This window comes from Falco peregrinus, chromosome 2, assembly GCF_023634155.1.
Source record: "Falco peregrinus isolate bFalPer1 chromosome 2, bFalPer1.pri, whole genome shotgun sequence".
Lineage (NCBI taxonomy): Eukaryota > Metazoa > Chordata > Aves > Falconiformes > Falconidae > Falco > Falco peregrinus.
Window position 1 is genome coordinate 88,792,087 of NC_073722.1, and position 15,096 is coordinate 88,807,182.

The 15,096-nt window shown below is 47.4% G+C and overlaps 1 protein-coding gene across 3 annotated transcripts in view; it reads left to right on the forward strand.

Moving 5' to 3' along the window:
* LOC101911318 (T-box-containing protein TBX6L) overlaps positions 1 to 15,096 on the forward strand; it is a 42,043-nt gene that overhangs the window by 19,903 nt on the left and 7,044 nt on the right. For all 3 annotated transcript variants that reach the window (XM_055797152.1, XM_027780859.2, XM_055797153.1), the window contains 8 exons: positions 4,085 to 4,229; positions 5,227 to 5,329; positions 5,773 to 5,937; positions 6,278 to 6,424; positions 6,936 to 7,006; positions 8,383 to 8,474; positions 9,224 to 9,416; positions 10,056 to 14,981. In XM_055797152.1, coding sequence (XP_055653127.1) covers positions 4,085 to 4,229; positions 5,227 to 5,329; positions 5,773 to 5,937; positions 6,278 to 6,424; positions 6,936 to 7,006; positions 8,383 to 8,474; positions 9,224 to 9,416; positions 10,056 to 10,482 — 1,343 coding nt within the window. In that variant the 3' untranslated portion in view covers positions 10,483 to 14,981. The remainder of the gene's footprint in view (positions 1 to 4,084; positions 4,230 to 5,226; positions 5,330 to 5,772; positions 5,938 to 6,277; positions 6,425 to 6,935; positions 7,007 to 8,382; positions 8,475 to 9,223; positions 9,417 to 10,055; positions 14,982 to 15,096) is intronic.

Consider the following 15,096-nt stretch of genomic DNA (forward strand, 5'->3'; position numbering starts at 1 on the left):
TAGAAACTATATGTTTTTTCTTTTGGTTTTTCTCTGCCCTTCAAAAGTACAAACCCCAGGCAAGCATACCCCACCTCTGCCAGGTTCATGCCTAAACACAGGATTTTTGTGATTTCCCTTAGGGTTTTATTTATGTTTTTCTTCATCGGTCTGTCTCGTAACGTCTGTTAACCTCTTCTGTGGAGCATGATCAGATTTGGCGCAATGACACATGTACATTGGGAAGCTAAGGGCCGGTCCAGAGGCACTCCATCTGTCAGAGTAACTGAACCCCAAATTTAGCCTTGTGTTTTACTCTGCCTCAGAAGGAAACACCAATTCACCTGGCTTAGGCATACAGTTCATCTGTACCCATGAGAGGTGGCCGGGCATTCTCAGCTGCCTTTCGCAACCTCTGCGAGGTGGTGTTTCATTCGTAAGCAGAAATACGTGTGCGATGACTGTTGTTTCAGGTTTTTGTAAAGTAATCTGTACTGTATTGATCTGATTCATACCGATTCCTGCCACTTCAAGAGAATGTTGAGTTGAAAAGCAAAAGAGTGACAATATAGACTGTATTTTAGTATTTTATGTTAAAGATTCCAACTGCTGCAGAAGTCACCTCATTTTCTTACTGAATTGTTTCTGGTGTATGATCCCATACAGCAGAAATATTCCAGGTGATGGCTAGCTACATTTGAGAGGTGAAGCCATTGCATTTGTAGAACCACCAGACTTTAGTTATTGCCAAAAAGCTTTCTGGTTCTGAGAAACGAGGTTCCCTCTGGAGGGTTGGGGTGTTTCTACTGACATTTATAAGATCAGAGAACATGGGGGGGGGGGGGTGTGTGTGTGTGTGTTGGCTGTTGGCAAGATTAATTTCTCAGATAGCTTTATATATTATATATTGATGTTCATTTCTTCCCTGTGGGCCCTGGATAGCTGTTAGTGTTGGATGTCTTCACTCAGAGGATAGCAGCAACAAATGTGATAATAACTGATTTTAGTGAAGGCAAGAAGCATACCTTTTGCCTTGTTGGAGTTTTCCCAGTATTGCAAACACTATCCCATACGTTTTGGGAAGGCTGCAACAAATATTCTGACATCATGGCGTTGGCTTAGTAATAGACAATTAATCGAGGGACTGCTTTAGGTGAGTGGATTATACTCCAGCATCTTCTATCCAAAGATCTTATCCCTCCTGCAAGCATTACTGAATTCACTCTCATTTTTCTTTCTCTCCTTTCCATCTCCAAGATGGGGAAAAAGATATGTGCAGCCTAGTCTAGATACAGAAACTGAAGGACAAACTTCTCATATTTGTATAAGGACTTTAAAATCAAGCATGGAATCGATTGAAGATCTCTTGATTTTCAGTGCCTTTATCATAGCAACTATCTTAATTTAAGCCTCATCTTGGCATAAAGAATATGTTTTAAAATGTGCCACATGGTGTTACCACCACAATGATAATAATAATACTTTAAAAGTAATTTAGAACTAAAATTCCTGGAAAATGTTTAAATTTCTTTCAAATAGTGCTTTAAAATAAAAACTAAGTTACATAGAAGAGGAAACAATAGAAGTACAGGTTGAACAAGTTCCAGTCAGTGCTTGGACACCCTTCCACAAGCCTCTTCCTGTTGGAATTCCAACATGCAGGCATCTTTGTGGGGGAGATGTGTGCATGAGTCTTGGCATTGGTTACATAGGCACAAACTAGGAGTGATTTGAAGTGCTTTGCAAAACCAGCCTTTGGCTCTGCAAAGAAAATCCAAAGTGGATCCTACAAATGGATCCACAACTGCAGGACCCCGCTGAAGCAGACTGCACGTCACTGTGTAGTCAGCTGTCCCTGCGCAGAGGTCCATATCCCTGTGCAGACTGTTAATGTCCTTTTTTCAGCCTTAGACTGTGCACACAAAACCTGCAGGGTGAAAGACGTTAACCACACTTTTAAATCTTTGCTGCAATGTTTGTTGTATGCACGGCTCTTTTTTCCCTGTCTCCTGTAACATTTTGCTCATACAGGTGCATTGTGGACTCATTTTGGTCAAAACCAGATTATAACATCTGCCTTTGATTTTTAATTCAGTATTGAACTCCTTTCACTTCAATTTCTCTTGATTTTATTGGAAATCTCCCCTCAGTAAGGGCTCCTGAGATCTGCCTTATTGTAGTCTTGCTTAATGGAATTGGAATTTGCTTACAAAAATGTTAATTGTAAAAATCATTTGGGGAAGGAGTGAGCATCTGTCTAGCTAATCAAAATCTGTTTGCATGTATTTGTGACTGGATGACTCCGGTGGGAAATCAGCCCAATTTTATTGTAACTCCTTTTGATACATGTGCTCTGAGCTACCGAGTGCATCGTCTCATGGCAGCTTTCATGTCTTTACAAGAGGATATGGGGGAAGCTTTAGTAAGAAGATGTTAACAGGCTAATCTTCGTGAGCAAACTAGGTGTCACTTCTTAGCTAGTTCATTAACGTTGGATCAAAGGAGAAAAAAGGGCAGAGGATATTTTTTTGAAATGACTAAAGACCTTTACAAACTGACAAAATTACGTTTAAATGTTTTTTTTACTTCCTTATACTGTAAGAAGAACCCCTTAGACTTGCATCGGGTTGGTTTTGGGGAAAGATGTCCCTTTATGAATAAAGCTAATTTCTCTGGAAATAGTTCTCTACTTTTCAGGCTTCTTCTTTTGAAGACATTACTCAGGAAAGCTGTAGCAAGGTGAAAAGTCCTTTATTTCTTACATAAGAAATGCTGAATGATAGCTGATCAGCCTGAGAGGCAGAAAAATCTCCCTTTTAGACGAACAGCCGTACGTGGCTGGTAATGCATCACCCGGCAGCAGTGGCTGCTAGCAGTGGCTGCTGGCACTGACCCAAGGACCTGCCGCTGTGTGTGCCCCGGTGTCGAGTGGGTTTATCCCTGCCTCCTTCAGACCACAGGGCAGTGTCTGTAGAGCCCTACCGGCTGTGGAGTCCACCTAAAATGAAACTGTTGGGTTTTTTTGCCTGGGCTTTGCAGTATGACAGCGGCAATCCTGCGTGTGTTACAGTATATTTGAGTGCCCATAGGAGGTTTTTAATCCAGACAACTTTACAGAGGTGACTGGTACCATCAACACCAAAGACAGTTCCTTCAGAATAGTTTCCTCTTCCTCTTCCACAGGATAGTAGTTTGTCCTCTGCCTGTAATAGAAAGTGCAGGCATATTGCAGGCAGCTCCTCTGGTGTGCCATGGTGTGTTACTGAAGAGGCACCTTCCACTGCCATCACAGGCTCCTTGGTGGTCTCCTTCTCCAAGTCCAGCTCAGACCAGCTATCCTCTTTTCAGAATATTCCATGGTCTGGCTCTGTCACCTCCCTTTCTTGCCTTCATTTACCTTTGGGTCTCCTGTCTGCCTCTTCTTTGTCCTCTGGAGAGATTTTTCCCCTCTGCCAGCACCTGTCGTTTTCTCCCAGTACCCACTGATACACTTGAAATCTTCCCAGTCCTTTCAGCTTTCATTTTATTTTCTTGGTAAAGTGTTCTGTGTAACCCTGATCACAGCGGAACAGGAGTGAAAGTGGATTGCGGCTACCTGCCAGTATAAGTTTTGGAGCAAAAGAAGTCATGCTGGGTTTGTACAACACACAAAAGAATTTATCAGCTAAAAACAAATCTGGAAAAGCCTTTATGCCTTCTGAACCTACTAAGTAACAAAAAGCCTTTGAAGAAAAATAATGGGTTTTTTTTAAGGAGGTTTGTTGTGGCACAGACTCTGTAGTTCTCAGCAACACCTGGGACCTTCGTGGGTGAAATCACAGCATTCGGCTCCCTGAGCTGAACCAGCACTGTGCACTGCGTGGCGGTTTGGGGCCAAGGGGTACTATGGCCAGATGGGAAGAGTGACAGCCAGATGTACAGATGCTGTCTGTTACAGCAGCCTGAGAAATTCCGTAGCTCCCTGTACTGGAGGGAGCTGGCACTGGAGGGCTGATGCAGGTGATGCACCTGCATCCCGGGGCCCTGTCCCAAAGCAAGAGAGGCTGCTTCATGTTGGCTCCCCTCCTGCCTGTCTGCAGTTACTGTTTTCTCTCTCTCCTGGTAGATGTGAAAGCACCATGTGAGGCACTTCCTTCTCCCAGCCTGGAGCCCTACCCACAGAGCTCCATTGTGGTCACCCTTGAGGACATGGGTCTCTGGATGAAGTTTCATCAGATAGGAACTGAGATGATCATCACCAAATCTGGCAGGTGAGGGGAGCAGGACAGCTGCCCACACCATACCCCTCCAAGCTGTTCTCAAAGTCTCCTAGTGCTCATTTTTTGAATGGTGGCTATTAAACTAGCTTTGTAGCCAGTTATCCACATCTCCCTGCCCCTTGCAGAAGAATCCTGCACTTTCAGGATGTTGTAGAAGCCCAAACTGTGAAGTGCAAAAGATCACTGTGGGGCTGATGTGCTGACAAAACTGCTGTATTCTTATCTCACCGCTTCACACTGATGTTCTTCCTGTTGCTGCGAGTTGCTCTGCAAAGTGCCCTGGGCTTCCTTTGCCTCGGTCGCAGGCGGCAGCAGTTGAGCAGTAAATACCTGGGTTGGAGTCTGCATTTGCAGACAAGAACATGGCATAGAATCGTAACGATCTGTGCATGCAGACTACTCTAAAGTTTAAATGAGTCATGCACTGTGGAGCTTGCAGTGAAAGAATATGAAGCTATGAAATTGTAATGTATTATTTCAAAGCTGCTGTGAGCTGAAATAATGCCTTTGGGTAGGGAGGTAGGTGTCAAAGCTTTTTTTGCAGAGTCAGAAGATGAAAGTGGTGGCAGGGAGTACTGGAATGGAAAGCTAGATGTGCTCTTAGATGAGAGCACGTTTTCTGCCCACACTAGATAATGCTCTGATCTATCCTCTGGATCTGTGATAGCTGTAGAAGGCTAGGAACTACGTGCAGATTCCAAATATTTTCTCTTAAGTTTCCCACTGCTGTGTTACAGGGATCAAAAGAGCAAAAGCAGTAACAATGTCAGGCCTTCACTGACTGCTGCCCTGTTAGTGCCTGTTCCACCTAAACCCATAAAACTAGACAGGACGTCAATAAGATAGAAAAATGTTCAATAGCTGGCCTGTAGAAATACTACTGCCAGAACTTTGCACAATAGTGAGTAAACATTACATGCTGCTTGATCATTGGATAATACCCACTTCATAAAGGAATCCTTATACTGTATATTTCATTTCTCTTCAGACGAATGTTTCCACAATGCAAAATCAAAGTCTCTGGCTTAATCCCATATGCCAAGTACCTCATGCTGGTAGATTTTGTGCCAATGGACAACTTCAGGTACAAGGTAAGTTCTTTAAATAATAGAATTTATGCAGTCCTTCCATCTTTGTTTGAAATAGGTTATGCTTCACTGGCCAGGCTGATAAATAAATCATCTTTGGACAAAGTTCAGAAGTAATTGGTGGATTTTATGCCTCTCTGGAGTTATTTGTCAGTTTTGATTGGGGAGCAGCTGGAGAGGTAACTAATTTTCATTGTAAGCAGTACAGTTTTAATTGTGATTAATGTTAGACTTCTCTGACAGCCACTGGGAGAAAGGGAGGAAAAATGAGGCCTAAACTTGGAGCTTTTTTGGTGACACGATCATGGCTCATAAAAGAGAATCTGCTACTTGTGCTTCAGAGGAGTCCGCTAAATTGACAGAGAAGCAAAGTTGCTGGAGCTTTCCTGTAGTGAAAGTAGGGTTCTTTTTTTTTAAGCTCTAGATTTCTGTCTTTCCCTTCACAGTGGAATAAAGATCAGTGGGAAGTTGCTGGAAAAGCAGAGCCCCAGCTCCCTTGTCGCACCTATGTCCACCCAGATTCCCCAGCTCCTGGCAGCCACTGGATGAAAGAACCTGTCTCCTTCCAAAAACTGAAGCTCACCAACAACACTCTGGATCAACATGGGCATGTAGGTTGTAGCTGGCCTTGTTGTTGTGCTCTCTTGGAATTCATTGCAGATGGATGTTACAGGAAATAAGTGAGATTTGTGAAAAATTAGATCACGTGAAAATTAAAACATATCTAAGTGTTCTTTCTTCCTTCCTCAGCCCAGCCCTTGTGCCCTCTTAACTACCTGCTAGGGAAGGCTTTGGGCTGTACTGTCACTGTGGAGGCATGGCGGAGACACCAGTCCCAGACAGGCATCCCTGGTTTGAAATGGATGTCCTGTGAGCCTCCACAGGAGACTGTGCAGTGTTGTGGCAGTGGCTACACATGGAAACTTTCTCCTCTGTCTGTCTCTGTGCCAGATCATCCTTCACTCCATGCACCGTTACAAGCCTCGCTTCCACATTGTGCAGGCAGATGACCTCTTCAGTGTCCGCTGGAGCATCTTCCAAGTCTTCAGCTTCCCTGAGACTGTCTTCACTTCTGTTACTGCCTACCAGAATGAGCAGGTACAGTGTGCAAGTACTGCTTTTGGATATGTTGCTAAGTACTGTCTTTAGAAATCTTGTAGAGGAAAGTACCTCCTTCCAAGCTACTCACCCTGGGTGCCTGTGATGGACAGTGGGAAGAAATAGGCACATTATGGTTGCTATGGAAAACATCTACTCTGTGATGAGATGAATCATGCAACTTAATTGTATTCAGTGCTCTGTCAGTGATTAACAGGACTGTAAATGGAGTAAAAAATATGGGCAGAGGTCCAGATATAGATACTGACCCTGTATATTTCTCTAGTCAGAAGAATCCTACCCAAATTCTTCCTGACTCTGGCAAAGTGACTTCTTTCCACATGTCGGTTCCTAATCAATAATGGGAGCTGCCCGGAGGGCTCAAGTACTCTGGCAAGGGCGTGCCCAAAACCCTTGGAAAAGCTGTTGTGATAAATACTGAGGTGAAGGTCTTGAAACAGTAAAGAACCCAACCAGTCATGATAGTGAATCTTGTTCCTTTTATTTTAAGATTACAAAGCTCAAGATTGACAACAATCCATTTGCTAAAGGTTTCCGAGAGCATGGGAAGAACACTCGAAGGTAAACTGTTTTTTCACCTTATTTATAATTGGAGTTCACTTGTGAATTTTACCAAGGCCATTGAACAAAACTATACCAGCTAGCTCTGCAGAGCTTGCTGTGTTGTGCACACCGCGGTTGCCTGTATCTGGGAATGATGTCCCCCTATGCAGCCTCCTCCCAAGAAACTTGGGGAGTGGGAGGAGATACAGGATTTCCAACAGAAATGTGGGAGGTCTGACAAATTTGAGACCTGCGTTCCCTTGCAACTTGGAGCTAGACTGGAGTCTGACATGTGAATAGCAGTGATAATGAGTCCACAGTAGGTCATAGAATCACAGAATGGTTTGGATTGGAAGGGACCTTAAAGACCACCTTGTCCCACCCCCCTGCCCTGTTCAGGGACACCCCCCAGCAGCCCAGGTTGCCCGCAGCCCCGTCCGGCCTGGCCCTGAGCACCCCCAGGGATGGGGCACCCACAGCTGCTCTGGGCAGCCTGGGCCAGTGTGTCTCTGGAACCTCTGTTCCAGATCATCGTGTCTCTTTGAGATCAGATGGCTTCTGACGTTTGGAGGCTCCCTCATCTCCTTCCCCTGTGCATGGAAAAGCAGCTCTTCCAGCGGGAGATTTTGTCTGCAGGAGGGAAGATTGATACCAATACCAATGAGATCTTTATCTGCTCTGAGGGTAGCCAGTGGATGAGACTAAAAAAAAAAAAGCTTAATTGCTATGATAGATTGGCAATAGAGAAGGAAAAAAATGGGGTTTTCCAAGCAGAAAATGTTATGAAAATATCTGAGATTTTGTTTTGTGTTATTTTATGCCTGAAAAAAAATCTCATTTCCTGATGAAAAAGGCCAAAACTGAGTCTTTTACTTGAAGTTTGAAAATGTCATGGATTTTCTTTCTCCTCCTAATAGGATCATTTCTGACTAAGCTTAGACTTATTTTCCATTTAGGAGAAAGCTGCTTTCAAGTGAAAGACTCACCCTACTATACACGTACCTGTGTGCATAGCAGGTATATCCAGCACTGAACTACACTTACAAACTCAGTGCCAAAACCCCTGGTGCTGAGTTTCCATGTTGACAGTGTCTTTTGCACCGAAGTGAAGCAGGCAACCCCTTTACCAGTTCATCCCCAGTACCCTGCAGGGCAAGGGCTCTCGCTGGAAGCTCACACCGATGGCAGGCGGCATGGCTAACCCTGTAATTCCACTATGGCAGGCATATTCCCCAAGGGCCTCAGGGTGCTTCGCTAGGAGAGGTGTCAGTCACAGAATGTTGGGAGAGGTTCATGCCATCTATTTGTCTTCCAGATTTGTCCATCATCCCTTGCGTATTCATCTAGGAAAAAAGCTTATATAAAAGCTACCCCCACATCTTGTTTCTTTCCAGGGAAGGACGAGCCAAATGCCAGAAGCTTAGTCCAGCCAAGGGCCAGAAGAGGAAGCTGCCTGAGGAAAAGGAGTCTGGAGCTGAGGAACGAGGTAATGTTGATCACAACAAACCTAGAGAATGATTTCCAAACAGTGTCCAGGCCACGGGCAGGGAAGAAACAGCAACAAAGACCCCTCTGTGGGGAGAGTGGCCTGGGTGGAGCCCCTGAAGGATGCTGTGCATGGCTTTGATTCTCTGAGTCTCTTTCTGGGAACGATCCACAGGAGACTGCTCACAAGTCGCTTATCATTACTGACTACTCATCAGCTCTCTCACCAGCCTCCCAGCCTGGCTGTGCTTTGTAACTACGTATTGATCGTAGGCTGTGCTTTCATAACATTTCTCTTCCAACAGCGATATGAGTTTGCAGTATCCCCCATTGCTTTCTTCCTGGTTCTCATCAGTACAGTTGTGCCAGCAGTGCTCTGTGCAGCTGGATTGTGATGCAGATGTGGAAACTGATACCACTTAAAAAATAAAAAAGAAATCACTCTTTCCATTAGGTTGTTTTTTAAGCTTGATCATTCCTTGCTGCAGTTCATGTTGCTGCTTGCAGTAGCACAAGGCAGTAGCATAGCTAAGGAGAGAGGACAGGACAGGACTGAAGACCACAGTGTAAGGTCAGAAAAAAGCTGGAAAGGGCTAGTCCCTTGAGACTGTATGACTGCAGAAGAGGTATTAGCGTTTCCTTCCACCATTCTGCAATTAATGCAGCTGCCAGTAAACCATTGTGAGCTCTGACTCTCTCTTCCCCCTTCTCATTTTTTTTCCGTTCTTTCTTTTCCCCGCTGTGAGTCAGATTTTGAGAAGGATGAGAATGTAGATGTGAAGGAAGAGAGTAACCCCGTTGTGGTCAGCAGCGGATACCCGTTCTGGGTCTCGGAGCAGAATGGCAGCCATACCTTTCCTGCAGCGTCGCCGGTGCCACCTGACCAGAGGGAGGGGCTGGGCAGAGAGCAGCAAGTGCCTACAGCATCCTACCAGACATATCGGTGAGTCCCACCTCTTGGTGCTCCTGTCCAAAGCCACCCTTTAACTGATGGGATTCCTCCTCTTTTAGTGGGTATTTCCTAAGAAAAACAGCCGGTGGGAGTAAGGAAGGATGCCTTTCTGTTGGACCCAGGTATCTGGGTGATTGGTGGTAGATTAGCATGGAGATAGCTTCACAACAAAGCCTTTCTATGTTCCTTCAAACCCACTGATTCTGGGCATACTCATGTCTTGGTAATGCTCTTTATTTCCCTGTCCTGAAATGCTCTCCCAGCCAGCTCTGTGTACCGCAGACTTGCCTGACCTTTGGAGGAAGTGCGTTGGAGGAGTGGCAGGACTCCAGTGTTTTTTTCCCTCCTTATCATTGCAAATTCAGGCAATAGTCAGGAGTGAGCCTAGACTAGAACTGAGCCAGAACTAGGGTAGCCTGGGCTTACCTTCTCTGGCATTTAGTTTTTCTGTGTGAGTGACAGTGAGGCTTGGACTAAAATCCACACTAACCATAAAATGAAGCAGTAGGCAAGGGGAAGAGGGCATGTTAAGAGCTTGCCCTGCCTTTCCCCAGGGGATCTGTGTGGGTTTTCAGTGGTTTTCTGCTGCGGTAGGTTTGACTCGCTCTTCTCTCTGCCCTCGGGGCTCAGGTTCCACGAAGCTGGGGACAGCCAGCAGCTTCCCACCCGCGATGCAGCAAGCTTGAATGATTTCCGGGCAAGGTGCCATGCCTTGGATCTCGCCACAGTGCCCGAGCACGACTCCAAACAACTCCCAGAGGGCTTCACCAACCTGCCTCCGCTCCCCCCACCTCTGCCTCCTCCCCAGGACTACACAGGAGTGGTGAACATGGCTCTAGACTCTGTTGGGAAACCTGGGGCCCGAGCGCCCATGTACAGTCCCTATGGCACCGAGCAAGGGCTTGGCCAGTGGATGGTGCCTTCCCACAGCCAGTACAGGGCAATGAGCTACTCAGCCTTCTCCACAGAGTACAATACACAGGCGGCTCCTGGACATGCCCATGGGACCATGGCAGAGTGGAGCCAGTACCCTCTGTTCCCCTATGCCTGCTGGTGAACAGGGAAGACCCTTCCCAATGAAAAAACTGCAAAAAAATTGTAAATGAGTTCCAATTTGCTCTGGGGTGTTGACTTTTTGAAGCCTTGCCTACACTAGGCAAAGAGCTATGGCTGCAAGTGGTAGCATGGGACACCTTCACTTCCTTGTCTCCTTGCACAACAACCCTCACTGTATTTCACAAGCAATGGCTAAACTGGTGGCTGCCCTTGGCGTCTCAGTGGGGGTCTGGCTGAATCAATGTGTGCTGCAGTGGTGTTTTTTTTCCCAGCAGGAGTAGGAAACCACAGGAGCTGCAAGAGCAGAATTCACAGAGCTGCGGAACTCCCAGTCCCAGGCTGTTTGCACCTTGTAGTTGGCAGTTTCCAAGATCTCTTCCTCCCAGGACTTGCGTGCAAGGAGATAGGGGCTGAGGAGTTTCAGTAAACTGTCCAGGTGGTCAAGAAGCTGTAGAGAATTGTTGCAAAGATGACCAAAAGAAGCAATCCCAGTGTCCCCTAGAGCAGTTTCCTCACTTAGTGTAGTCAAACTAAAGCTAGAGTCTTGCCTTTCTTCCAGCAGCGGACGAGAGTCAAATACGCAGCACCATGTGTGTGTCTGGCACGTAGCAATGGGTCATGCGGGCAGGGAGGAGCTTGTCCTGTGCCCGAGAAGTGGCAGCAAGGCTGCATGTTCTGTCTGTGTGTCCCCCTGCCCATCCCTCTTCTGTCACCCCTAGATTTGAGGTTAGTGACACACTCTTCTTTCTGCCAGGGGTGGAGGGAGGTTGCTCACAGAATGTGGGGGGCTGCGCTGGGGGTTTGCAAAGGCCTGCAGCTGTCAGAAAAAGGGTCACGAACAGCGGTGCTGGCTGTGTCACTCCCCCCTCTTCCTTTTGAGGGAAAGGGCATCTTTCACTGTAAACTTCATCCTTCTCCCACCCCTTGGCACCCCTGGAGAATATAACTTATAGTTGTGGTTACTGTGCTGTGCTCTGGGTGAGCTTTGTCAATAGACAGTTCTCACCAGCCTGGCAGTACTCATCAGGCATATATTTTAATTATTCCCCTGTAGGCACTGAGCTGTGTGCTGCATCGCTGGTGTGCTCAGCAGCCCCAGGCTGGTCGGCAAAGTCGTCTTGCTGTTGTTTGGGAGTTTGTAGGGATCTGCCTCCACATTTAGTTATCAGAGCAGTTTCACCTCCCTTACCGCTGTGGTCCCATCATGGGGAGGAGCTGTTCGGCCAGCCAGCAGCCTGTGTGCTGCCTCACAAAGAGGGTTTCTTCTTTTCTTAGTGTTAGAAGGGGGAAGCATCCCTGTTTGCCTAAGTGGCTGAATGGCCCTGGCAATGGGGTCTTGTTTGAGACAGGCTCTTTGCTCCTCAGGGAGGCTAGGCGTGTTCCTGGGTGTTATTTACAGAATGTTTTCTTGTAACACTTTAAATAAACTGCTGTGTGGCCTGTAGCCATCAGTAGGCGGTGAGGTGTGTCATTTAGCATGTATGCCAGATGGTTTTCTGTGTGTGTGTGTGTGTGTGTGTGTAGCAAGATGTTGTTCCTGAGCAGACCTGTGCGGGTTTGTGAGCGGTGCATCAGGACCGGTGTGCAGGTACACCGGGGAAGGCTGTGTGCTGCTCTGTTTGGGTACCAGGTCGGCACTGTGTGTGTGTGCATAGCATAGAGATGTCAAACCACATTTATTATTGTTAAAATTATGTTGAAAAGTAGCCCTACAAATTTTTGAAACTCAACTACAATGACTGTTTCCCTATTTAAATCATATATTGCTAACTGCTTTTGTACCACAATTATGGTACGGACAGAGCTGCCCAGTACTTCCAGTCAGCTTCACAGCCACGTGAAGACGTGCAGAGTTTACCTAAAGGCCAGACTTCTCCACAGCGTTTCTGACCATTAACAGTTGATTTTGCCACCGCTGTTTTCTACATCTTGGAAATCAGGTGAGCAGGCTGAGCCCCATGTGCAGGGACCCTGGGGGTGGCACTTTTCTGCAAGGCAGCCCTGCTGGTACCTCGCCGCCAGGGCCGTGCTAACAAGAAAAGAGAAAGTAATACACCCCCTGCACAGGCTCCTTGGTTAGATTAGTTTCTTTATCTCTGAAGTTCGGTTGTATTTCCCTCTGTCACAGGGTGCTGATGAGGATGAAAGCCGTGCTGCGGTGAGTGTGAGTAACTGAGGAGGCCTGGGCAGCACAGGGAAGCTCCTGTGCAAATATGGGTGTAGTGTTCTTTTTTTCAAACCTTCAGAGTCGCATATCAAGTGCTGCTGCCCCATGGGCCTGTTGGGAGAGCTGGTTTGGCAGATGGCTCTGCACTGTGGTAAAAGACTCAGCCTTGTGCCTAGGACGAGCCTTTAATTACTCATCAGCCTTCTGTTGCAACAGGACTCCTTGCCTGCTTGGGTGAATCATCCAGCTTATTAGAAAAGTACCTTTACTTTCCTTGCTTGTCTGTCTCTGGTTAGAGACTGCGGCTTGGCTGGTTTGTGAAGCCTTTGGAAATTCTGCCCGTAGGTGTGTGCTCTGGACTCTGCTGCCACCTCCTCCCTTTGCAGTTCCCACTGTCTTGTTTTCTTCAGCTGTGGCATTTAAAAGTCTGTATAAGCTCAACTGAAACGCTGTTTTTGCATGCGTGTGAGATAATGTAATGCCTCTCTGACAGCTTCAATAAAAGGAAATGAGACATGTGGAAGGCAGACCATTAAGAGCAATAAAATAAACTCTAAAGTGTGGGGTTTTTGTGCATCTCTCTCAAGCACACCAGTGGCTCTGCTTTAGTCATGTTACCTGGGGCCAGTTTGTACATGCATGACACACTGTTGATCTTGTCGTTCATTGTTCTCTGCAGCATATTCAGTGAGCCCCAGGTTATCTGCTTGCATTGCTAGATGTGACTCAGTCTCTTGCAGTAATTCTTTGCAGCAAATTGTTTATTTTCTCTGCGTTTTCTGCTCCTGTCCTGCAGAGGAGTTACATAAGGATGAGGGCAAATGGACTATAAATGGGATCTAGGTAAATTTCCTATGGGAAATAAAGATCCTGATTTATTTTGGTTTCTCCTACTGGTTTTTGCAGCCTTAAGCCTTGTCTGACACTGCTTCAATGCAGATGGGAATGGCAGAGAAATGCTTTCTTGCCAATGCTGCAGTTCTTCCACAGCCAGCATGTCCCAGTGAGCAGCCGTAGGCTCGGCAGAGGCACCTGTGATGGTGGCTCCCTGCAGTGCAGCAAAGTACCCACCTCTCCCCATGCCTCTCAGAAGACACAGTGAGTCCTCCCAGGGGGCCCAGGTCCCCTCTTGCCTGGCCCAGGATGTGGCCTCTGTGTTTGTACCCACTGTGTCACCCTCTGGCTCTGTGCAAGAAGCTACCAGCTGGTTTCAGTAAGAGCTTATCTGTTTTCCAGGTGCTGGAGGGAGAGAGATGTGCTCAGCTGGTGCAAATCAAACTCGCTGTCTGGTGCCATCAGAGCAGCCTCCTTGGCCCAGCTGAGCCCGGCGGGAGCACTGCTCACTGGCACCTTCTGTGGTGCCTGGTGTCAGTGAGTCCTCATGTGCCTGGTGTGGGGCAGGGTCTGCTTGCCCCCCGTGGGGGCTTGGTGGGGGCCCAGGGAGGTGCCTTGCCTGCAGAGAGAAGCATGAGGGTATCCTGGGGAGCAGCATTTCTGTGCAGAAGAGGACTGGGGTACTTGAACTGCTTTGTAGCTGGACAGCCAGGCTGAGCCAGCCTCATTGCTTCTTTTGGGTTGACCCAGCTGCCCAGCTTGGGGGTGTCTGTCATTTGGTCCTTGGTGAGCCTCCCAGGAGACTCCTGCAGTGCACTTCCTTGGTTAGTGTATGCACCTTAAGCAAATAGAAGCAAGCAGCACAAATGCCCTTCCAGGAATAATAACATTCTTCAAGTCAAATGGGTTTTTATTGCAGAGCTTAAAAGCCACTTAATTCGCCAGCCCCAGGTTGGGATCCCATACAGAGCCTCTTAGCAGGGGGGATGCAGCATTTGGCTGACAACAACAAACAGCAGCCATCACCCGCCGTGCGTGCGGGGCTGGACCGGCACAAAGCCAAATTCCTCCTGCCCGGGAGCAGCAGGCAGCTGCCAGCCCCCCTCTCCCTGCTCCTCAGCAGCCATATGTGTGGGGTGCAGGTATCTTCACTTACCTGCTTCCCCACCCTCAGCCTGGATTTAATTTGTAAATGGCCAAGAGCAAAGAGAGAGGGGGTAAAACTGGCCAGGGCCAGGAGAAGGGAGGACAAAGGGGTTTCCCCAAAGCATGGGGAGGGGTTGGTCTCTGGTATTTTCCCCTTCTGCCCTGAGTGATGCCTGCCCAAAGCCCACTCAGGGACTGGCTGGGCTCCTGCAGTGCCCGGAGGCAGGACTTAGCTGCGGTTTCGTGGCGGCTCTATGGGGTGCTTGTTTCTGCCTGTTTCTCTAGGGCTCGGCTGTTGGTTCCCCTGGCTGTGAGAAGCAGGCGTGCTGCTGGCCTGGCTCCTGGGGCTCCAGGTAAGCTGGTGTCACTGGCATGCTTTGCAGAGATGCAGTGAGGTTTAAATGGGGCTTGTAGGCATTAACAGCAAATCTGAGCAGGAGAAACGCAGGGAGAGGCAACAGCTGCTTG